This window comes from Anopheles merus, chromosome 3R (assembly GCF_017562075.2).
Source record: "Anopheles merus strain MAF chromosome 3R, AmerM5.1, whole genome shotgun sequence".
Taxonomy (NCBI): Eukaryota; Metazoa; Arthropoda; class Insecta; order Diptera; family Culicidae; genus Anopheles; species Anopheles merus.
In genome coordinates this window covers 38,040,398-38,065,299 of record NC_054084.1, presented here as the reverse complement: position 1 = coordinate 38,065,299, position 24,902 = coordinate 38,040,398, and the positions used below count along the sequence as shown (strand labels likewise).

At 42.2% G+C, this 24,902-nt stretch overlaps 2 protein-coding genes across 2 annotated transcripts; one reads left to right on the top strand and one right to left on the bottom strand.

Moving 5' to 3' along the window:
• The first annotated feature begins 6,170 nt into the window (after positions 1–6,170).
• Positions 6,171–8,220, top strand: LOC121596634 (T-complex protein 1 subunit beta). The gene has a single exon (XM_041921735.1). It carries the CDS (start codon positions 6,272–6,274, stop codon positions 7,874–7,876), a length of 1,605 nt encoding a protein of 534 aa, XP_041777669.1. The 5' UTR covers positions 6,171–6,271; the 3' UTR covers positions 7,877–8,220.
• Positions 8,221–8,335: 115 nt separating this feature from the next.
• Positions 8,336–10,398, bottom strand: LOC121596635 (lysosomal thioesterase PPT2 homolog). The gene is made up of 4 exons (XM_041921736.1): positions 10,155–10,398; positions 9,917–10,094; positions 9,588–9,840; positions 8,336–9,504 (listed from the first exon to the last, which is right to left on the bottom strand). The coding sequence occupies exons 2-4, from the start codon at positions 10,049–10,051 to the stop codon at positions 9,032–9,034; spliced, it is 861 nt and encodes a 286-aa protein (XP_041777670.1). The 5' UTR covers positions 10,052–10,094; positions 10,155–10,398; the 3' UTR covers positions 8,336–9,031.
• Between the last annotated feature and the right edge of the window lie 14,504 nt (positions 10,399–24,902).

Here is a 24,902-nt window from a genome sequence, read left to right as displayed (position 1 = left end):
TATCCCAAAAAGGATTAACGTGTAGGCTATGTTTATAACCATCGAGTGTAGTTAGTTAGGCCTATATTCAAGTAACATAGACAGGTTTGAATTGACAATGGTTGTGACGCCATTCTTCTACTTGATATAACGTCGTGCTCGGAGGCTTTCGAGACTTATTCAGTACCACACAATCGGATAGTCCTTGCTAAGGGGGACAGTCCATTCTGGGCTTGAACCCACGATGCCAGTGACGTCATTGGTTACATTAAATTACGATAATCACTAGGCATCTCCGTCATGCGCAGTGGCTTATGAATTTAATTATAATACTTTGTATCTTTATATTCGATATACATTGGGTTCCAGAGTTACGCAGATTCGGAGATAAGGAGATAGATTTTCTAGATTTGACCGTGTATGTGTATGCTCAAAGACAAAATAATTTGCTTTTTTGGTAAAATTTTCATATCGGTTTACAATAAAAAAAAATTGTTTTTGTACGAATCGTATTTTATACATTGTGTAGTGTATAACACAACTGAGTTTTATAGATTTTTTACTTTTAAATAAACGTTTTTACTTTTATCCTTTTTACTTATACCTTTTTTACTGAAAAACGTGATATTCGACTAACGTGGATATTCGAATTACGCAGAACTCTCGGGAACGCATAAACCGCCTCGCGAGTAGGGTAATAATGTCGAGGAATGGAAAAAAACACTCATGAGGTAAAATTAATGAGTCTTTTTAAATTAAAAGTTCTTTCGTTAGTGATGTATTATTAATTCAAGACATAATCACAAATTAGATATTATGATTTAAATTTTAATAAGATACTCCGAAAGACACAATTCAATTATTACTTTTAGGTACGAATCGGCCTGTTCTCTATGAAACATAAAACATAAAATAATGAAACAATATGAATATAAAAAAACGAAATGACGAACCTAAATGCACATCACTCGTCAAAGGTAAAGAAGGGGTAGCAGAGACACATATTGAACATGAACAGTAGTTAGGTAAACAAGCGCGTCGCCAATTTCATACTCTAATCGAAACCTCCAACAACATTATACCCTATGCAAACAATAAATAAAAAATGAATTATACTCCTTTGCTCGATCATAAAAACTGCAAATATCAATCTCCTGGAACGTGTGTTCGATCAAGCATCAGAAACCAATCAAATTTACCTCAGCAGAAAACGTTCCCTTACGCGGGATTCAAATTATGATTGTCGCAATCCTTTACTTGGCTCCCTGCTCTACCGTTAGACGTTTGACACAATTTCAATTTATAGCACACGTGCCCACACCGTTCCTTTGATGGATTCATAATTTATCGATCTTATTTGCATTCATCTTATCCTTCGATTCACTTGACTCGAGCATAAATACTGGCTAAACTATTTACTGTCCTGTTTTATGATTATCCCTCTTTTCAGGTCTCTTCTTTCGGGCATCATTCCATCGTGATAAGTTGCAAACAGGATACCCATTTATCGAACCCACCGATGTCACGTCATGGCAATTGGACGCGCGTCTCCTATCAATCGTTGCTGCTTATTCCCAACGGTGCCTGCTGATGGGATGCTGAATATAGAACCTTTTTTCTCGATTGACATATGTCTCGAGCTTTATATGGTTTGGTTTTCACTTAAACGAAATGAAAAGCTTTCTCATACCCACAAAGCACGGGAATATATTGTACATTTTGTCCTAATGATCATGCCACACGCTACGTGGATCAGACGCTTTCACGGTCCTGCGCCATCCCCTACGAATCCACAACTCCTCTTGGGTCTGCTATGCCTCAGTCCGCTGATTTCCGCATATTTTCATCTATTATCTGACTTTGCGGCACCCTTAACAATTCTCTAGAGCATTTATCGGAAAACTTTTTTCACCCATGGGTGAGAACACTCTTTAGCTATGCCCTTGCAAAAAATCAAACCGATATCTTCTTCTATTATACCAATTCTAGCAACGACTAATGGTGCATTACTGCAGGGCTGCTTTTACCGTTTCGCTTGAAAAGCAACGACTGTTACAGCGTGTGCAAACTATGAAACAGATAAGCAAGCCATCTAACCAGGCTACATTGATCAGCATACTTTTTCTCCCTTTTTCCATTGGACATTTTGTTTCGCGCGTGGTTTCACTTGCACACTTTCTCTATCGTGCTACTACTCTATTGTTCACTTATTTATTTCGCAAAAACGTGCTAGCTATTTTGTTTGTCGTTCTCTATTTCAACTATCAGTCTCTTTGTATCTATCTTTGATTCTTTACCCTTACCTTTACCTTTACCTTTATTATGCTTAATTAAACTATCAGTTCTATGTAGAATTTTTAGAGTGGCAATAATCAAAGAAGATTTGAAACATTAGCCAATTCAATCAAGTTATGATCTCATGTAAAATATTTATTGTTGCAAACTATTGCAACAGCACTCTTTCTTTCGCCCGTAGTAGTATTTGGTATTAAAAAACAAGCGTTTTCTTAAGCAGTCTATATTATTATTTTATTGCGACGCTAAAAATCAATCGCTTGACTCGGGCTACCGCGAAAGAGTGGTCTTCGGTCATTGCCGTAGCCACGACGTTCGGGAGCCTTTGAGCGATCGGGAATATTCGGCTCGAACGGTAACGGATGCTTCCCACATTACGCGTTTGTACCGCGCTCTGTCGGGAATCACGGTAGATAACACCGACAGATCGAATCTTACGTTAATTATTATTAACATTTATGTTTTGAAAAGTACCATAACACAACCACGTCAGGGACACATAGTAAAATTGGTAAAAGACCGTCACCAAGTCAGTCACGACAAGTGACTAACGAGAAGCAAACAGCTTAAAGAAATTGGTATGTTCAAGAATATAAAGGAGAATATGAAGTACATGATACAAAATCTATTCCTTATTCTTCGTTGTCTCAACATCCGTTGTCGTGCCAGGCCTGTATATACTACTAATTGGCGGGGTTATCAGTGACTTATCGATTACAATCGCAGGGTTGTCAGTCAGTGGAAGGCACGCTTCATAAGGGGCTTGAGCCCATGACCGAAATTGCAAAGCATACATGAGCAATCTAGCCAATAAAATGATCCAGAAAATGGAAACAAGCATGAATATAGTTTTCGATACATACTGAGTTCAGGATAACAGGTTGTTTTGTGACGTGATAAATAATTGAAAAAAATGTTAACAATATACAAAATATACATATACATAACCGGGCCTGGCACTTTGTGGCCTATTCTCATAGTCTTGGACAAAGGCTTTAACAGGAAATTAAACTGAACAAACACCTGTACAAGATAACTGGTAAAAACAGGAGCTAGCAATATGGCTTAGAAATTCGATAACGCAGCCGTGTAACCGGGCTAAGATAACTAATCTTTTAACGTCTCGAAACACTATGCATAAATGTGATAAAAGGTTTGAAATGTATGCGGTCTACTGAAAGTTGGACAGTCTTCATTGCATAGCAAAATGACCACGTAACATGCCAATATTGGCCAATATGGTCCTTAAATCATTTGATAACAGTTATTAAAGCTCCATAGACTAGTTTGGGTGGCCAGGTGCGTATTAAATGACCTAGGCGCTCTACGGTCTGAATCAGCCAAATACCGTTGGAGGGAGGATCCAACAAAAGTAGCATAGTAATATTGAAGAGAGTTATTGTTTTTTTTACAATTTTATCACTCTTTTTTCATATCGATAAGCGGCGTAGCTCATGTCGTTCTCGTTATCTCTTTTCTTCCTAATTCATTCTACAGAGAATCGCTGAGCGTCAGATATAAAACTGAACGGCGAGCAAAGCCGTCATGCGAATTCATACGACGCGGCGCTTAAAGTGTTAATAACATGAATCGTATCGCTCTTCAGCAAAGTATTGATTAAGAGTTGGTGCCTTAAGAGCTCATGCATTTTTATGCCTTAAGTACTCATGCATATTTTTTCATTTGTGCCTTAAGCACTCATATCTTTAGGTGGCCACTACTGTATTAATGTTACTTCATGTTCACGAAACTCAATTAATTGGGTCATATTTTAAAAGCTTTCTTCTTTTCCAAGTAAAAAATACTCGTCTTTTATAACTTATACGTCATAAAAAACGATTAAAATCGTGTGGAAAATCGAAGCTGCGAAACGGTTTCGATCGCATGTTGTATGCGTATCGGAGCACATGACTTCATACAAGGATTTGCATTATCTTTTAAAATAAAACGATAATGTATGTAATAAAATATTCATACGAAAGATAGCGACATGTGGCTTGGTAATATCACAAAACAAATCATTGAAATAAAATGGACTTTTCTGTATGTTGATGTTTGTGTACAATGTGTCTAAAATATTCACTGGAAGCACATCATAGCTAGAAGACTGTTTCTAGGATCGTTTCAAAACATTCTCTCATTTGTAATTCTCCCCGTGACACATATCATTGGTAAATTAGATTCGTACAGCGTAACTCCATTTGAAATGGTCCCCTCGTTACAATGCCACAAGTAGTATGGGGCCGTTCTGGATCTGAATAACATGCTCCATGGCGTAACACAGATTGCAAAAGCCCCTGTCGTCAAGTTGCAGTTGATTTCTTAAGTCAATTTGCATGACTTTATTTCGTACTTTATATTGTAAAAAGTTGTCGATTTTCAGCTTTGGCGGTTGTTGTGGCGCGTGTTGCTTATTTAAATTAAATTATTTATTACCTCCAACTGTCCTGTTTCATTCCCTTCGAATATTCGGTATCAAATAAAGATATAATGGAAATATATTCAAGATGATGTGTTTTGAAATTCATTCCACGAGTCGCTACTTAACATGAAATTATCTGCTGAAGATATCAGAGTCTATAAATTGATGTCGAAGTAGTAAGCACCAAAGAATAAAAGATTACAGTTAATCCAAATTAGATCGAGTTATAAGATGACAATTTTGCTATCTAAATATTATTTAAATCACAGTCTTTTAAACAAGAGGAAAACAAAAAAATGTCACCCATTTTAATTGCATTGATCTAATTAAAATTAAATTACAATCCATTAACAAGTTTAATATTCCTGGAAAACTTTTCAAAAATGTCAGCTTAAGCAACTTCATTAAGTAGCAGTGCTCGGGCCAAACTGCAAAGGCCCGCTCTCCTAGCCCAAGAAGTGCTCGCAAAAAAATATTAAAGGGTAAAAAATTGGTCCAAAAATAATTTAAACAAATTCTGCAATCAAACATAATTTTATTTATGTTTATGTTTATTTGTCTATCGATGGACAATAATGCCCTCTCGAACCATTTTAGCAATGTTTTACAATTAGTGTTTTACAATGGATTGCAATAACATAGAACATAAAAATGTGCACTATGGAACCAAATTTAACAATTTCTGACACATGTAAGAGACCTGCCATTTGAAGCAAACATTTGATCAAATTTAGCACCATACACACATCACATTTATTTTGCATTTATCATGAGCCATGAGGCACAGATTATTAGAACAATAAGTAAAGAAAGCTACACTGTAGACTCGTTCGACTTTACAAACTTATATCTGATAAAACCATTGAAGGGTAAAAAATAGGTCCAACAAGAATTTAAACAAATTCTACAATCAAACATAATTTAATTTCTGACACATGTAAGAGACCTGCCATTGAAAGCAAACATTTGATCAGACTTAGTATCATACATACCATGATCTGTTCAACATAACCTATCAAATAAAATCAGATAATTATGACTGCTTTCTGTTCGTTTCTTTTATAATACTTCAAGTATTATAACTGGTCCAACGCGACACGGCTGGCATATATTTTTTATTTTGCATTCATGCCATGAGGCACAGATTAACAAAACAATAAGTAAAATAAGCTACACTGTAGACTCGTTCGACTTAACAAACTTATATCTGATACGGATGCTAGAAGGATTTGTGCCTTTTAGCCAGGAATATTCAACAAGTAAATCCTACCAACAAGAAATCCAAGAAATGTGCTAATTTTCATATTTGTTGCTCAATTTATACAACACATAACCGCCTTTTCAAAAAGCACAAATGCCACAGTACATCTTGATGTTCGAATTTCGATAACCATGTTTATAGCATCCAGTTGTTTTCTGCCCATTTTCGAACATCATCGGTCTGACAGCCGCTGTCAAATTAGCCGCATTGCTTTTTTCGTCTTTTTCCCTGTTCTGCAAGAACAACCCCTTGTGATTCAGACGAGGAAGCGTGTTTTCTGTGCAAGTTCCGGCTGTAAATTAATTCCACTCACAATGGTGTCTCTCAACCCGGTGCGCATTCTGAAGCATGAAGCCGAAGAGGAGAAAGGCGAAATTGCCCGTCTATCCTCGTTCGTGGGCGCCATCGCCATCGGCGAGCTGGTAAAAAGCACCCTCGGACCGAAGGGCATGGACAAGATACTGGTGGCGAACGGCCGGAACGCGGGGCAGATCGAGGTGACGAACGACGGCGCTACGATCCTGCGGGCGGTCGGGGTGGACAATCCGGCCGCGAAGATTCTCGTCGACATGTCGCGAGTGCAGGACGACGAGGTCGGCGACGGTACCACCTCGGTCACGGTGTTCGCCGCCGAGCTGATCCGCGAGGCGGAGAAGCTGGTGGAACAGAAGCTCCACCCACAGACGATCATTGCCGGATGGCGCCAGGCGGCCGACGTGGCCCGCACCGCACTGCAGGGTGCCGCCGCGGACAACTCCGCCAACCAGGAGCGGTTCCGGGAGGATTTGCTGAACATTGCCCGCACCACGCTCAGCTCGAAGATTCTGTCCCAGCACAAGGAACACTTTGCCAAGCTGGCCGTCGATGCGGTGCTGCGCCTGAAGGGGTCCGGCTCGCTGAGCGCGATCCAGCGCATCAAGAAGCTGGGCGGCTGCCTGGAGGAGTCGTTCCTGGACGAGGGCTTCCTGCTGGACAAAAAGCCGGGCGTCCACCAGCCCAAGTCGGTGAAGAACGCCAACATCCTGATCGCCAACACGCCGATGGACACGGACAAGATCAAGGTGTTCGGTTCGTCGATCAAGGTCGACTCGATGTCGAAGATCGCCGAGCTGGAGGTGGCCGAGAAGGAAAAGATGAAGGAAAAGGTGGACAAGATCCTGGCGCATAACATCAACGTGTTCATCAACCGGCAGCTGATCTACAACTACCCCGAGCAGCTGTTTGCCGATGCGGGCGTGATGGCGATCGAGCATGCCGACTTCGACGGCATCGAGCGGCTGGCGCTGGTGACCGGCGGCGAGATTGTGTCCACCTTCGACAACCCCGACCTGGTGAAGCTGGGCAAGTGCGACCTGATCGAGCAGGTGATGATCGGCGAGGACACGCTGCTGCGCTTCTCGGGCGTGCCGCTCGGCGAGGCCTGCACGGTGGTGATCCGCGGTGCGACGCAGCAGATCATCGACGAGGCGGAACGTTCGCTGCACGATGCACTGTGCGTGCTGGCGGCGACGGTGAAGGAATCGCGCGTCGTGTACGGTGGCGGCTGCTCCGAGACGCTGATGGCGACGGCCGTGTTCAAGCTGGCCGCCGAAACGGCCGGCAAGGAAGCGATGGCGATCGAATCGTTCGGCCGGGCGCTGATGCAGCTGCCGACGATTATCGCCGACAATGCCGGGTACGATTCGGCCCAGCTCGTGTCGGAGCTGCGGGCCGGCCATTCGCAGGGCAAGAGCACGATGGGGCTGGACATGAACAACGGCAAGGTGGGCTGCATGAAGGAGCTCGGCATCACGGAATCGTTCGCGGTGAAGCGGCAGGTGCTGATGTCCGCGGCCGAGGCGGCCGAGATGATACTGCGCGTGGACAACATCCTGAAGAGTGCGCCGCGTCGCCGCGTGCCGGATCGTGGATACTGTTAGGAAGGGCAGGCATATACCACTTCATCTCGCCGGAATCTTGGTGCATTTTTTTTTCTTTCTTTCCTTCATTTTGTCGCATTTTCACAACGATTGCCGGCACATCATTGCTTTACTAACCGCTCTCATCTGTTTTCGCACACGCGTGTATCGTATTAACAACACACAAGCAGTAAGCTCATCGATGAGCTTCACCTTTGATTGCCTTTTACATTTTACCTCGAAAAAGGGCGAATAATTAACACTCACACACTTATGTCCCTGAGAGGGAACAATCTGCGCCGTAAGGGGACAATTGTAACCCCAGCGCAAGAAGAAACGAATAAACACACTTACCTACCAAACAATACCGTAGCGATGTCGATTATTTAGAGCGAAAGAAATGATTCATAGAAAAACTGAATTACAGGTCGCACAATTAGTCTTTTTGAAGCACATTAAGAGGAACTCAGAGTAGAAGTGAGCAGTCATTGGTATAATATGGTATTATAGCTGGTAAATGATCGTATACATAAAACTAATAAATTAACTATGAATTCTGGACAATAGCAAAGGCCCTCGAAGGAGTAATCGGGAGCCTCAGTTCATATTGGAATCTTCTAAATGCAGCTAGGCTTTTTAAACAACAAATTGTTGGTCGAATTAGTTATTTGAACTGGAAACATAGCTGATTTTCTCTTATTTTGCCAGTTCGGTCGTTAAGCAGCTACAATTTTATTTGTCTTTGTTTATAAAACCGCCAGCTATTAAATTGTGCTCAGCAAAACCCGTTAGAGTTTATTTTCGAGTTTCATTTGTTTATAAATCCGAAATTATAACTGTATAGGTATGTAGTGTATATTTTACCCAAAACATTTGTTCCTCCTATAGGAAAGTGGAGATCTTCCTATCGCTAGTGGCACCGCGTGCTGTTTAATTTGTAATATTTAAAAAATCAGCCTTAAATTGTGTTTGTGACCGTGAAGCTTAATCCCACTATAATTCCTATCTAACACAAAACATAAAATACACAGTAGCAAATATACACAAAAAACATAGAAAATCATATTGCTTTTTCAGTGATATCGAACTCCTCCCCAGCAATCCGCTGGGAACCTAGGTAACGTAAGGTAGAAAATCATGGTTTCCTCCGTGATTGCAGTGTGCTGAACCGAAACATTAGTCCAAATATGGCATAATCACATCATCGATCACATCGTTCGTCCGATGCCACTGATAGTGACGCACATGTTGCCGCTCGATTATGTGCAATCGGCCGCTTTCCTGTAGCGTTTTCAGTCCGATCCAATCTTCGGTGTAGATCACACTTTCCTCCAGCGGCAGCACGTGGTACTTCTCGTCGAAGAAGCTAAAATGACTAGACTGCCAGGGTGTAATCACCCCATCATCGGGCCCACCAATCAGCACCATCCGGTTGAGCCGCAGCAGCGCCTCCCGGTACTGAGTAGAGTTGACGGAGGGTAGTTGATTATTGACGTACGGCAGAAAAATGCTATACTGCTCGTACAGATCCGGATGGTGCGGATCGTTCCAGTAGTTGCCCACAGACGTGTCCTGGCCGACGCGCGAGTAGAAAAGCTCGTACGCCGTTCGTGCTACGAGCGAGGGGAAGATTAAATGCAAAAAGTCATCTGAAACGACAGGGGAAGGGTTTAAAATGGATTAAAATGTGCACTTAACATGCACCTCCGGTGAACCTGTGAACAATGTTTACCTCCGAATTGACCCGCTTGCGGGGAGCTTAGTGAGATGAACGTCTTCACACAGTGGTCCGGATAGATCTGCAGCACTGCCCGACCCAGCAGACCACCCTGCGAATAGCCGATCATGTTGATGCCCTCGTCCGGATGCAAATCGCAGACTAATTTCAGGTTGTCGTGTGCCGCTTGCACCTGATGCCAGGCATTTATCAGACTGGCCCATCCACCGAAACGCTCAAAATTGTACACCACCGTGCCAGGGTGAACCTGTGCGCAAGGAGCGATAAGCGATACAGAGAACAATTACAAAATAAAGCGATTTATCGTACACGAAACCACATACCTCCTGGATTCTATTGACCAAATGCCCCATGCTATCCGCACCAGTAAGAATGCCATGGTAGATGAACACAGGCCGATACGCAATCGTGAGGCTTATTTTCAGCAGCAAAACGGTGGCGCCTAGCGTTCGGAACATTTCGGAAAGGCCACGATAAATTGCTCTTTGTTTCGTTAATTCTCTGCCAAAAGAAACATGTTCTAGAATGCTGTTTTACGCACTGAAACGCCACTTTACTTACAGAAGAATGTCGTATTGGAATGATCTTTAGGCACTTTCGCTTTGTTCGACAGCCATGTGATGTGTAATGTAGGGAGGTTTGTTTTATCTTTTGTGTGTTGCTAACTTAAGTTAATTTTGAACGCTTTATGGTGTTATTGCTATTCAGTCACAATTATTGCAAAAAGGTGTAAGCTTAGCTAAATTTAGCGTTTCATTTGTGTTCCTCGTACGATTGGAGGTTTTTTGCTTTGTTTTGATTTCAGTTGACAGTGTGTGCAGAGTGACCAGAAATACCGATGTATATACAGTAGAACGTCGATTATCCGGGGGCGGATTAACCGGCGGGCGGCTTAACCGTGCGTATGCACGGTGCAGCTCTGAAGTGTCTAGTGGTATTTTCGAAATTCAGTTTTGTTCATAAACAGCTGTTTACCTTTAAGTTGGCAACCGGATACCCGGGTATTTTTTTCAACTTCTAACTGCAATAACTTCCCAAGCGCCACAGATTAAGCTTAAACGACTGGAAAATTGAATATCCATAGAAAAAAAATGAAAGCTCCACAGCTTCATTGGTTTGATCAATAGATGGTGTTGGGAATATTTAACGATCAACCGTCAAAGTTAGCGAATTCAAAATATTAACGAACTTAATGACATTTAACGAACGAAGTGTCAAAGGTAGGAAGACGGCTGTTTGGGAAGTGTCAGATTGGAAACCGCATGGTACAGAACACAACGTAGGGCAGACAACACAACAACATATTCCTAAATAAAAGAATTCTATTTTCACTAAAATTACCCAACAAATGGTGCCTAAGGACCTGGATTACTGGTGAAAGTGAAAATGACGCAAGCCAAAGCCTCAAGCGAAGAAAGTTTCCGTGGTTTCTTGGACTCAGAAACGGAAAATAGCACGATTATAGACAACAATGCAATGGCTCTTGCTCTCGCAAAGGAGGAACGAGATGGCTTGATTGAATGTCTAGTAAGACTAGAAAAATTTGTGGAAAATTCGGGAATAGTTGAGTTGGAACAAGTCGAAGCTCGATTAAAACGTCTTGAGAGGTGCTGGGAGCATTTTGTAAAGATTTCAAAGGAAATAAGGCAGTTTGACGACCAGCACAACAAGAAAGAAAATTTTGCTATATTTGCCGACTTCGATGAGCGTGTGTGTGTGCTAACAGGCAAACTTAAGAGAATGCAGCGTAGCAGCAACGAGCCAAAGAAGGACGAGAATATGAGCAACGTTACTAACACATCCACAGGCGGTGTGAAGCTCCCCAAAATGGCGCTACCAGAATTTCAAGGTAAATTCGATGAGTGGCTACAGTTTAGGGACATGTATGAGCAAATGGTGCACAACAACATAACTCTTTCTAAAGTAGAAAAGTTATATTATTTGAAGAGTTCACTAAAGGGTGAAGCATTAAAAGTGATCGAAGCTTTTCCGATATGCGCAGCAAGCTATGATGCTGCATGGGACGCTGTGGTAAGTCGTTTTGCTAACCCATACATACAAAAGAAAAGACATACAAATGAGTTGCTAAACTGGCCGAGAATGAAAAAACCAACAGCAGCAAACATCAACGCTGTTATCGATGGTTTTGAAAGGCACACAAAGTTATTGCAACAATTAGGGGAAACGCCGTCAACATGGGGTATCATGCTCACGCAGCTTTTAACATCAAAGCTCGATGAAGGAACTCAGCGTGAGTGGGAGCGAACAGTTGAGGCACAAGATGATGCTAATTATAACGATCTAATAAAATTCTTGCGAGGACAAGTACGAATTTTGGAAGCCTTGGGCGAAGATAAAATAGAACAGCGAAACCAACCGTTGCCAACATCAAAAGCTCCGAAATTGGCGATTCACGTCACAGCAGGTGAGAAAAAGCTCAAATGCTATGTATGCGGTGCTGAGCATTCGACAGCAAAATGTGACGAGTTCATTTCAATGGCGGTGAAAGAACGAATCAAGATTGCGCGAGCAAAAGAGCTTTGTCTAAACTGTTTAGGAAAAGGCCATTTTCGAAACCAATGCGTATCAAAGGTACGTTGTCGTGCGTGTAAGGGTGCTCATCATTCTCTTTTACATATGTGGTTACCGAAGGAAAACACTATGCCTAGCACATCAGCTCAAAGCAACAACAGTGTTGATGAAACATTCATCAATGAAGCACAAGGTGCAAATCATGAAAATGCTACGCTCACTATGGCTGTTACAAGATCAGGTGTTTCTTGTGGCGTGCTTTCTACAGCTCTAGTAAATGTGAAAGCAAAGAACGGTATGTTCATTCAAACGCGAGCACTATTAGATAGTGGCTCACAGCTCAACGTCTTAACTGAGAAACTTTGTAGAAAGCTTGGTTTACAACAGCGAGCTAGCGGAATTAAACTAACAGGTATAGGAAAGCATGAGGTCAGTAGTGACATAGCTGTAACGGCGGAAGTTGCGTCGCAGACCAACAATTATGCGAGAAGAATGGAATTCTTAGTGATGGACGGCATCACTCACAATCTTCAGCCAGTACATCTTCCTAATGCATGCATTCCGAATGAAGGTAAAATAGCAGACCCTGGATGGCATCAGGGTGGAGAGATCGATATGTTGTTGGGATCGGAGCATTTCTTTGAATTTCTAGCGCTAGACGGCGGCCGGCCTGGAGTCTATAGAATGAACGATTCTCATCCATATTTTGTTAATACTGTGTTCGGTTGGGTATTAACTGGACCAAAGCAAACGCAGCGGAAAACATCAGCAATTTGTTCTCATGTGAGTATTGCGGAGCAAATTGAGCGATTTTGGTCGATCGAAGAAGTGTGTCCAGAGAACAGCTTGACCCAAGAAGAGAAAGATTGTGAGCAAAGTTTCGTAACAACCCATTCTCGTGACGAAACGGGTCGATACATAGTAAAACTTCCCATAAAGCTCAAAGGTTGGGAAAGGATTGGAGAGTCCTTAGGAACGGCAAAGAAAAGATTTCTACAACTGGAAAACCGATTGACGAGGGATGTGGCACTATACGAAAGTTACCGTTCAGCGGTAAAGCAGTATCAAGAGCTGGGATATTTAGTAGAGGTATCTCCTGACATGTCACAAGGTGGCAACGTGAAGCCATGCTATTTACCACATCACCCAGTTGTAAAATTATCCAGTGCTAGCACCAAAGTGCGCCCGGTTTTCGATGGTTCCGCTAAAACCTCAACTGGTTTTGCACTAAATGATTGTCTCCTAAATGGACCTGTGTTGCAGAACACACTCTTTGATCTAATTGTGAGATTTAGATCGCATGCGATTGCGCTCATTGCGGACATCGAGAAGATGTACTTGCAGGTAAAGGTTCATGAGGAACACACACCATTGCAACGCATTTTATGGCGGTCTTCTCAACAAGAGGAGATAAAGCATTTCGAACTTCAGAGAGTCACATTTGGCCTGACGTCATCATCTTTTTTGGCAACTCGAGTGCTCTTTCAACTTGCGGCGGATGAAGGAGAGCGATTTCCATTAGGTAAAGGGGCTTTACAAGAATCATTCTACGTGGATGACTACATCGGTGGAGCAAATAGTGACGCTGAAGCTGTTCAGCTAGTAAGTGAGTTGCGGCAACTATTGGAGAAAGGAGGTTTCCATTTACGGAAGTGGAACTCAAATAACAAAATGGTTTTGCGAAACCTGTCTCCAGAGGAGAAAGATAAATGCGAGCTTGTGAGCATTGGACCGGAGGATCAAGTAAAAACGCTAGGCGTATATTGGGATCCAACTACCGATTCGTTAGGAGTAGCAGCAGATTTCGACGATGTGTCAAATGAACCTCCTACCAGGCGGAACGTGTTTTCGTTCATAGCCAGATTATTCGACCCGCTTGGCATAATTGCTCCAATTATAGCCTGGGCGAAAATCATGATGCAGCGTTTGTGGATAGCCACAAAGGAATGGGATGATCCAATCCCTGTGGATTTGGCTGACCAATGGGAATTGTTTAAGAAACAATTGTACCTGGTAAAGGAGATGCGGATTCCAAGGTATGTGATGCTTCTTGATCAAACCAATGTGCAAATTCATTCTTTTGCAGATGCTTCCGAAGTAGCCTATGGCGCATGCGTTTACCTCCGAGTAACAAATCGCGAAGGCACAGTAAAAATAGGTCTCCTTGCAGCAAAATCTAAAGTAGCGCCACTTAAGAAGTTGAGCTTACCACGGTTGGAACTCTGTGCTGCTGTGTTGGGAGCGAAACTTTGGAAAACTGCATGCATCGCCTTGAAGCAACCAATAACAGAAAGTTATTTCTGGAGTGACTCTACCATTGTGCTGAACTGGTTAAGAGCTCCATCGTATACGTGGGCGACTTTCGTGGCAAATAGAGTCGCCACGATACAGGACTTAACCCAAGGAAATTATTGGCAACATGTGAAAGGAAGTGAAAATCCAGCAGACATCCTGTCCAGAGGTGCTTTACCTAATCAACTCACTGAGGAATGGTTCCAGGGCCACACTGGCTCTCGAATAATGAGTGCACATGGTCATTTCCTGAGGAGAAATCTGACATCGATGAATCGCAACTCGAGCGAAAGAGACAAGTGGCTGTAATGACCATGAGCGTTGCAGCACATCCTTTCCTGGATCGCTATTCCTCCTACTGGAAATGTGGTAGAGTGGCAGCTCATTGTATCCGGTTTGCTCAAAGATGCAGGAATGAGCCAGTAGTTTGCGGTCCGATTACATACAACGAATTTATTAAAGCGATCCGACGTTTAGTCGTCGATTTACAACGAATTGAATTTCATGTTGAGATGCGGGAATTGGAAGAAAAGGGAGAATTGCTTAGCACATCAAAACTAAGGAAGTTGCGACCTTTTCTAGATGATGAAGGTGTCCTACGTGTTGGAGGACGTCTTAGGCAAACAAACATCAGATACAACACAAAACATCCCATGATTCTTCCGGCAAAGGGCAACTTTACGCGAATTGTTGCAAAGGCATACCATGAGATGGCGCTGCATGGAGGTCCTCGCATCACCCTGGCAACAATGAGGCAAGATTTTTGGCCTTTAAATGGCAGAACATTGGCAAACTACATACACCGAAAATGTTTGACATGTTTCAAGGCTAATTCAACACCAGTTGCACAGCCAATTGGCCAGCTACCAGTCAAGAGAGTGACACCAGCCAGGCCATTTCTAACGACTGGTATCGACTTCTGCGGCCCTGTGTATTTAAAACCAGTTCATCGTCGAGCAACACCTCAGAAGGCATACATAGCAGTTTTTGTATGTTTTTGTATTAAAGCAGTGCATCTCGAACTGGTTGAGGATATGACAACATCAGCGTTTTTGGCGGCATTTAGACGGTTCATTTCGCGTCGTGGTTATCCTAGTGATGTCTATACGGATAACGGTTTGAATTTTCGTGGAGCGCAGCGTGAACTTAATGATCTTTTTCATTTGTTAAGCGACGACTCTTTCCAGGCAACTACAAGGGAAGAAACGATGAAGTGTGGAATCACCTGGCACTTCATTCCTCCGAGAGCACCCAACTTCGGAGGGCTATGGGAGGCGGCCGTGAAGTCGGCTAAGAAGACGCTTACCAAACTGTTTGGATCCCAGCGATTATCATTTGCTGACATGTCTACCGTGTTAACTCAGATCGAGGCTCAGCTTAACTCGCGCCCACTCACACCCTTATCGGAGGATCCAGAGGAGCTCAACGTATTGACACCTGGCCATTTTCTCATTGGAGAAGCTCTATTGACGTTACCAGATGCTAATCACGTGACAACACCCGAGAATCGTTTGAAGCACTTTGAGCAGCTGCAGCAGCTCGTGCAACGGCATTGGCAGCAATGGTCGAAGGAGTACATTTGTGAGCTGCATAATGTCAGTCAAAGGGGATTACGAAGCAAGAAGATTGAGATAGGTCAGATGGTGATTGTGAAGGAGGATTTACCACCTAACGAATGGTGTTTAGGCAGAGTAATAGGAGTGCATCCAGGTAGTGATGAGGTAGTAAGGGTAGTGACGATCAAGACGTCTAAGGGAACTTATAAGAGACCTGTATCAAGGGTGTGTCTGTTACCAGATAGTGAAGAGTAGGGAATGTTGAAAATGTTTGATTGAAACATTACTTCAAGGCGGCCGGTATGTTGGGAATATTTAACGATCAACCGTCAAAGTTAGCGAATTCAAAATATTAACGAACTTAATGACATTTAACGAACGAAGTGTCAAAGGTAGGAAGACGGCTGTTTGGGAAGTGTCAGATTGGAAACCGCATGGTACAGAACACAACGTAGGGCAGACAACACAACAACATATTCCTAAATAAAAGAATTCTATTTTCACTAAAATTACCCAACAGATGGCGTATTACAACTCATCATTATATTGCTATCCTTTTCTTGCAATGTGTTTCGACAAGTTGCATTTTATTATGACCTATCCCAAGCGCCACAGATTAAGCTTAAACGACTGGAAAATTGAATATCCATAGGAAAAAAAATGAAAGCTTCACAGCTTCATTGGTTTGATCAATAGATGGCGTATTACAACTCATCATTATATTGCTATCCTTTTCTTGCAATGTGTTTCGACAAGTTTCATCTTATAATGACCTATATAGCCTTCTAACTTTCTGAGCAAAAATCTATATGAATGGTCGTGTGGTCAGATAGGTGGGTATCAACACCAACGACCATTACCCAAATCTCACTTGCTTCAGTACTGGTGGTTTCCGTTGGAGTTTAGTATTTAAACAATCGTATCGCCGTTCTAGTTCTAGCGATGCAGAACTTCAATGCGAAACCATACAACAGTACAGAGGAAATGAGAAAGCTCTCCTCCAAGCGAGGAAGCTCCACAGGTTGGGTATCCCACAAACAGATGGCGCCACCAGCTTTTTTGCTATTTTTAGAATGCATGAGTCGTTTGCCGTCTGCTAAACGAAGTCTTTCTATATTCCGTTTAGGTAGAGAATTTGAGGCGTTTAGAAGCCGTTTAGTGGTCGTTTAGTGGATTTGTGGCACTTGGGATATAGCCTTCTAACTTTCTGAGCAAAAATCTATATAAATGGTCGTGTGGTTAGATACGTGGGTATCAACACCAATGACCATTGCTCAAATCTCACTTGCTTCAGTGCTGGTGGTTTCCATTGGAGTTTAGTATTTAGACAATCGTATCGTCGTTCTAGCTCTGGAGATGCATAACTTCAATGCGAAACCATACAACAGTACAGAGGAAATGAGAAAGCTCTCCTCCAAGCGATGAAGCTCAACTGGTTGGGGTATCCCACCAACAGAGAGCGCCACCAGCTTTTTTGCTATTTTTAGAATGAATGAGTCGTTTGCCGTCTGCTAAACGAAGTCTTTCTATATTCCGTTTAGGTAGAGAACTTGAGTCGTTTAGAAGCCGTTTAGTGGTCGTTTAGTGGATTTGTGGCACTTGGGTTGTGCTTATTTTCGAGTCAAATTCAAGCGATTTCAAATTTCAATTTGACCGTTATTTTTATAATAAAATGAAAAAACTTAATGAATAAATGAAATAGAAGAGAATATTTGGTCGGCATTACTTGCTTACAGCATTGAAATATAGAAAGCATTGTTTACCTATGGAAATCGTTAATTTTTTGCATCAAAACGTGTGGAATTCCCGGGTATGCCGGTTGCAAACTTACGTGTGTAAATATGGTTGCCAACTCTACGGTTAAACCTATAGTTATTGATTAAAATAAAATTTTACAAATGATTATTCGATTGATACTAGGTGAATTTATCATAAAACTAGTGAATTTTTTAATTTGTATATGAATTTGAGATTTCTTGGACTATTATCCGTGCAAATCGATTAACCGGCAACCGTCCGGTCCAGAGCTGCCCGGATAATCGACGTTCTACTATATCTAGGGTTTGAAGGAAAAAATCTATTTTTTTAATCATTGAACTATAAAAACTCAGCCAAACAATCAAATCAGTCTAAATAATCCAGCGAAAATCATGGTCGTTGGTGTTGATACCCACGTACCTGACCACACGACCATTCATATAGATTTTTGCTCAGAAAGTTAGAAGGCTATATAGGTCATGATAAGATGAAACTTGTCGAAACACATTGCAAGAAAAGGATAGTAATATAATGATGAGTTGTAATACGCCATCTATTGATCAAACCAATGAAGCTATGGAGCTTTTATTTTTTTCTATGGATATTCAATTTTCCAGTCGTTTAAGCTTAATCTGTGGCGCTTGGGAAAGACCTTCATTTGTGTAACCGCTGAACCAAATCTAATCCATATCCTATGTAAAGGATCCATATTCTCTTGAAATGGAACTGTGGTGGATTGCTTATAGCAATGTCTTAGTTGTAATCAAGTAGCCATTGGTTACAGCAACCGTGGTTACACTGAATATCGAATAAATGTAGTCAGTCTTAGTTCACTCTTAGAACGGTTTACATCGTCTTTCAATCGCTCCTACATTGGTGACCCCGACGTGATCTCCGGATTGTTATTAGTTCTCCTAATTTGAAAATTTGTGAACGAACATGTCTACCGAAAACGTTACTAACGAAGAAACTTCCCCTGCTACTGCAGCCGTTTCGGTTAAACTTCCGGAATTCTGGAAGAACGATCCATCGTTGTGGTTTTCGCAAGCTGAAATTCAGTTTTTGTTGGCCGGCGTTCATAAGGATGAAACAAAATTTTATCATATTGTCGCTAAACTCGAACAATCCGTGCTTTGTCATATCGCCGATTATGTAAAACAGCCTCCTGCGACAGGAAAATATGAAGCCGTTAAGCAGCGCCTCATCTCTCGATTCGAGCTCACGGAACAAGCCAAAATGGATCAGCTACTTGGATCGTACGATTTTGGAGACCTTCGTCCTACGCATCTTTTAACGAAGATGCAGGAACTTGCTGCCGGATTGAATGTGAATGATTCCTTGTTAAAAAGACTATTTCTGCAAAAACTTCCAGCTAATATACGTGCAATACTTAGCATCCACGATGGAAGTCTTTCGAAGCTGGCGGAGATGGCAGATAAAATGATAGAAATGGCTCCTCAAACATCAGTTATCCATGCTTCTGTGCAAAAAGAAACGACGGAAAATTTAGCAGAAGAAGTTGCTGCCATGAAAGTAGAGCTACGCCAAATGAAAGCACGGCAACCTGAGCGCGGTCGATTGCGTTCCACTTCTCAAAATCGTACCAATGAAAACATCTGTTGGTATCACCGGAAGTATGGAAATCGAGCTACGCGATGTCGAAGCCCTTGTCAGTATCATCAGTCAAAAAACTAGATTTCCGCCCATCCGAAATCGGCGAGGTGGGCGGATTAAGAATTAGTCGCCGTCTGCAAATCTTCGACAAATCTTCTAGTATTCGGTTCTTAATCGACACGGGATCGGATGTATCGATAATACCTGCATCCAAGATAGAGAAGACTCGAGAACCATCGCCGTTTTTACTCCATGCAGCAAACGGAACGAAAATACGAACGTATGGGAGCAAGTTTGTTTCAGTGAATCTCGGACTACGCCGAAAGTTTTCGTGGAATTTTTTGCAAGCCGACGTTACTTCTGCAATTATTGGTGCCGATTTCCTCGCGCATTTTGGTCTTCTTGTAGATCTTGGAAACAGAAGACTTATTGATGGTGGTACGAAATTACACACTGTTTGTGGATTATCGAAATCTTCGGTTTACGGTGTAACAACTATAGCAAAAGATCATCCTTTTCGAGACTTGCTGGTCGAATTTCGAGAAATCACCGCCCCGCCGACAATGCGCACTGAGGTAAGACATAATGTAACCCATCATATTCAAACCACTGGACCTCCAGTTGCTTCCAAACCTCGTAGAATGCCGCCAGACAAACTCCAAGCCGCTAAAAAAGAATTTGAGACCATGATGGAGCTCGGGATTTGTCGCCCTTCCAAAAGCAGTTGGGCAAGTCCACTTCATTGCGTACCGAAAAAGAATGGTCAATGGCGCTTTGTCGGAGATTACAGGAGTTTAAACCGGATGACTGTGCCAGATCGTTATCCTGTGCCACATATTCACGATTTGCTAAACAATTTCTTAGGTAAGAATTGTTTTACCACTCTAGATTTGGTACGAGCATATCATTTTGTTCCGGTCGAGGAATGCGACGTTCCAAAGACTGCTGTAATCACTCCGTTCGGGCTCTTTGAATTTACCAAGATGCAATTTGGATTATGCAACGCGAGCCAGACATTTCAGCGCTTTATGCATCATGTCTTCGGTGATTTGGATTTTGTGGTGGTGTTTGTCGATGATATATGCATTGCATCGTCTAATGAGGAGGAACACCTATCGCACGTGCGAACTGTCTTTGAGCGTCTCAAATCAAACGGCTTGGTACTGAACTTGGACAAATGCAAGTTTGTCCAAACAGAAGTTAACTTTTTGGGGTATCACATCAATGCATCTGGTATCAAACCTCAAGCTAATCGCGTTCAAGCCGTTGTTGATTACAGTCGTCCGATTACGGTGAAGGATCTTCGACGATTTTTGGCATTGCTGAATGGTTACAAACGCTTCATCCGGAATGCTGTCTCATTGCAACAACCATTGCAAGCACTCATTATTGGGAATCGAAAAAACGATACAAGAAAACTTCAGTGGACGATCGAAGCAGACGAAGCTTTCGTGAAATGCAAGGGAAGTTTAGCAAACGCAGCTTTATTGTCTTATCCTGACTCGTCAAAACGAATGGGACTGATGATTGATGCTTCGGATACAGCGGCAGGAGCTACTCTACAACAAAATGTCGCTGGCGCATGGCAACCGCTGGGGTTCTTCTCGCAGAAATTTTCCCCTTCACAGAAAAAGTATTCTGTCTTCGGTCGCGAGTTAACAGCCATGAAATTAGCGGTGCAGTATTTTTGACATCTAGTGGAAGGGAGAGAATTCACTATTTATACTGATCATCGTCCGCTCACGTATGCTCTGAATTCTAATTCAAATCATCTTCCTCATGAAGAACGATATTTGCAGTACATTTCGAGTTTCACAAAAGATATTCGGCACATTAGTGGCAAAGACAATTCTGCTGCAGACGCATTATCCAGAGTCAACACCATCTCAGCTCCTTCAACAGTGGATTTTGAATTATTATCGAAAGCGCAGCATGACGATCCAGAACTACAGAAGCTACTTGCTGATCAAACTACATCAATGAACTTGCAGTTAAGATCATCTGTTTCAACTAATCAATTGCTGTATTGTGATGTGTCGGATAATGTACATGTCAGACCGTATGTACCAGAGAAGTTACGGTTAGAAGTTCTTCGCAACATCCATTGCCTTTCTCATCCCGGTGTTCGAGCAACGAGAAAAATGGTTGCGCGAAGGTTTGTTTGGCCCTCAATGAATCGAGACGTCGCCCGCTTCGTCAGATCTTGTATTGATTGTCAACGATCGAAAATCCATCGGCATACATCTGCGGCGCTCAAAGAATTCGAGCTTCCAAAAAGTCGTTTCCGCCATGTTCATATCGATTTGGTTGGACCACTTCCGACGTCGAACGGAAAGCGGTATTTATTAACGATGATCGACCGGTTTAGTCGTTGGCCGGAAGCAGTTCCTTTGCCAGATATACTAGCAGAAACAGTCGCTAAAGCATTTTGCGAATGTTGGATTTCTCGGTTTGGTGTTCCAGAAACAATCACGACCGATCAAGGACGACAATTTGAATCCGAATTGTTCACGGAATTGACGCGGCTTCTTGGGGCTCTCCGTATTCGTACTACAGCGTATCATCCCGAAGCTAACGGTCTTATCGAGCGTTTTCATCGAACGTTAAAAACTTCGCTCACTTGTGTCGGTTCGAAACGTTGGTGCGATAAACTGCCGTTGGTCCTGCTCGGTTTGCGAACTGTTATCAGGGAAGATATCGATTGTTCTGTTGCCGAGATGACATACGGACAGCCACTACGAATTCCTGGCGATTTTTTGGAACCCTCGAAGACAGAAATATGTCGCTCAGAGTTTGCCAAACTGCTTTGCCGGACCATGCAACAAATTGGACCAATCAGAAACTCGCATCATGACAAACGATCGGTATTTGTTCCGAAGGATTTGCAAAGTTGCAAAAGCGTTTTTGTTCGAATCGATTCAGTCAAGCGGCCTCTTACACACCCATACGAGGGACCTTTTCAAATAATCGAAAGGCATGAAAAGTATATGGACTTAAATATGAACGGTGAGAAACGAAGGATTTCGATTGATCGTATTAAACCAGCATATATTTGCAAAAAGGATTCGAATGAAGATAACGAAAGAACAAAAGTTACGCCATCCGGTCACCGTGTTCGGTTCTTGGCGTAACTGAGGGGGACTCTGTGGTGGATTGCTTATAGCAATGTCTTAGTTGTAATCAAGTAGCCATTGGTTACAGCAACCGTGGTTACACTGAATATCGAATAAATGTAGTCAGTCTTAGTTCACTCTTAGAACGGTTTACATCGTCTTTCAATCGCTCCTACAGAACTTTCATTTTCCGCATTAGTACCGCCCCCCCCCTCCATCCCGCTTAACACTTCTTTCGCTTTCACTTCTTTTAACTCGAGTTAAGTTTCGAGTTTTAACCTACCGAAAACTACCGATAAAATGTTGATACGCCTACCGAAAACCGCCAAAATAATCTGGCCACACTGAAGGTGTGTGCGTGTGGGATTGTGAGTGTGTGTGATTGTGTGTGTGTGCAGCTCGGTTGCTTACACCATGTCCAAGAGTCGAATTTGCGATCGAATATGAAACCAAAATTTGTTAATAAGGATGTAAGGAATAGATTTATCATTTAGTGATTGTCTTCCTACATAAATGAAACAGTATTTAATGTGATATTCTGTACCAAGCTCCAGAGCGAAAGTAAAATTCGAAACATTTCATGACATGATTCACATGAAATGTTTTACTGAAAGATTGCAATCGTTTTTAACCCTCGATGAGCAAACAAGCAAAAAATAAAATTTTCACATTTACAGTGGAATGCCGTTTATCCAGGTTTATCGGGACTCAATTTCGCCCGGACACTTTTATAATACCCCAATTCTCACAAATAAACTAAACGACCACTATACGGGTTCTAAACTGCTCAATATCTCACCTAAAAAGAATCTAAAAAGACTTCGTTTAGTAGACGGCAAATTACTGATGCATTCTAAAAATAGCAAAAAAAAAAAAATATTGGTGGCACCATCTGTTGGTGGGATACCCAAGCCAGTGGAGCTTTCCTCGCTTTGATAGTTTTCTCCTTCCCTCTGTACTGCTAGATTGTTTTGCATTGAAGTTATCCCAAGCGCCACAGATTAAGCTTAAACGACTGGAAAATTGAATATCCATATAAAAAAATGAAAGCTCCACAGCTTCATTGGTTTGATCAATAGATGGCGTATTACAACTCATCATTATATTGCTGTCCTTTTTCTTGCAATGTGTTTCGACCAGCCTCATCTAATCATGACCTATATAGCCTTCTAACAGCAAAAATCTATTTGAATGGTCGTGTGGTCAGATGTGGGGGGTATAGACATCAACGACCATTACTCAAATATCACTTGCTTCAGTGCTGGTGGTTTCCATTGGAATTTAGTATTTAGACAATCGTATCGTCGTTTTAGTTCTGGAGATGCATCCCATGTACCACAAATCCACTAAACGACCACCAAATGGGTTCTAAACGACTCAAGCTCTCAACCTAAACAGAATATAGAAAGACTTCGTTTAGCAGACGGCAAACGACTCATACATTCTAAAGGCCGGGCTACATTGATCGTACTCCGTAGTGTAATTTTGATTTTCACTAGCGCATCTGGCGGCGGCTGGTGGAAGCTGATTTTGGTCATCAAGGGAACGGTCGCACCGGATCTCAAAATTAAGTAGTTTTTTCATCGTTTTTTGATGCGGAAATGGTTGAAATACTTGCACAATATGTTTATCTATCAATTACAAAGCTTTTCCAGTCCAGTTAAAGTAAAAAACATGGGAAAATAACATATTTTCTGGAGCGGCTTGAAATTGTTAGGCAAAATGCTTCGGTCAGCCGCCGCCAGATGCGCTAGTGAAAATCAAAATTACGCTTGCGAGTACGATCAATGTAGCCCGGCCTTAATAATAGCAAAAAGCTGATGACGCCATCTTGTTTGTGGGATACCCAACCATTGGAGCTTCCTCGCTTGGGGGAAAGCTTTCTCATTTCCCCTATACTGTTGTATGGTTTCGCATTGAAGTTATGCATCTCCAGAGCTAGAACGACGATACGATTGTCTAAATACTAAACTCCAATGGAAACCACCAGCACTGAAGCAAGTGAGATTTGAGTAATTTCTCCAAAATTCCAAAGTCCAAAGGCCGGGGAACACTGTCCGTACTCGCTAGTGTAATTTCGATTTTCACTAGCGCATCTGGTGGCGGCTGGTGGAAGCTTTTTTTGGTCATCGAGGGAATGGACGAGCTGAATCACAAAACAAAGTATTATTTTCACCGTTTTTCATAGCGAAAATGGATGCAATGCGTACAAAACATATGTATCTACCGTTAACAAAACTTTTCTTGTCCGAATTATGTAAAAAACATGGAAAAATAACATATTTTCTGAAGCGGCTCCAAATTGTTTAGAAAAATGCTTCGGTCAGCCGCCGCCAGGTGCGCTTGTGAAAATCGAAATTACACCAGCGAGTACGGACAGTGTCCCCCGGCCTAATCACTGGAACTGAAGCAAGTGAGATTTGAACAATGGTCGATGGTGTTGA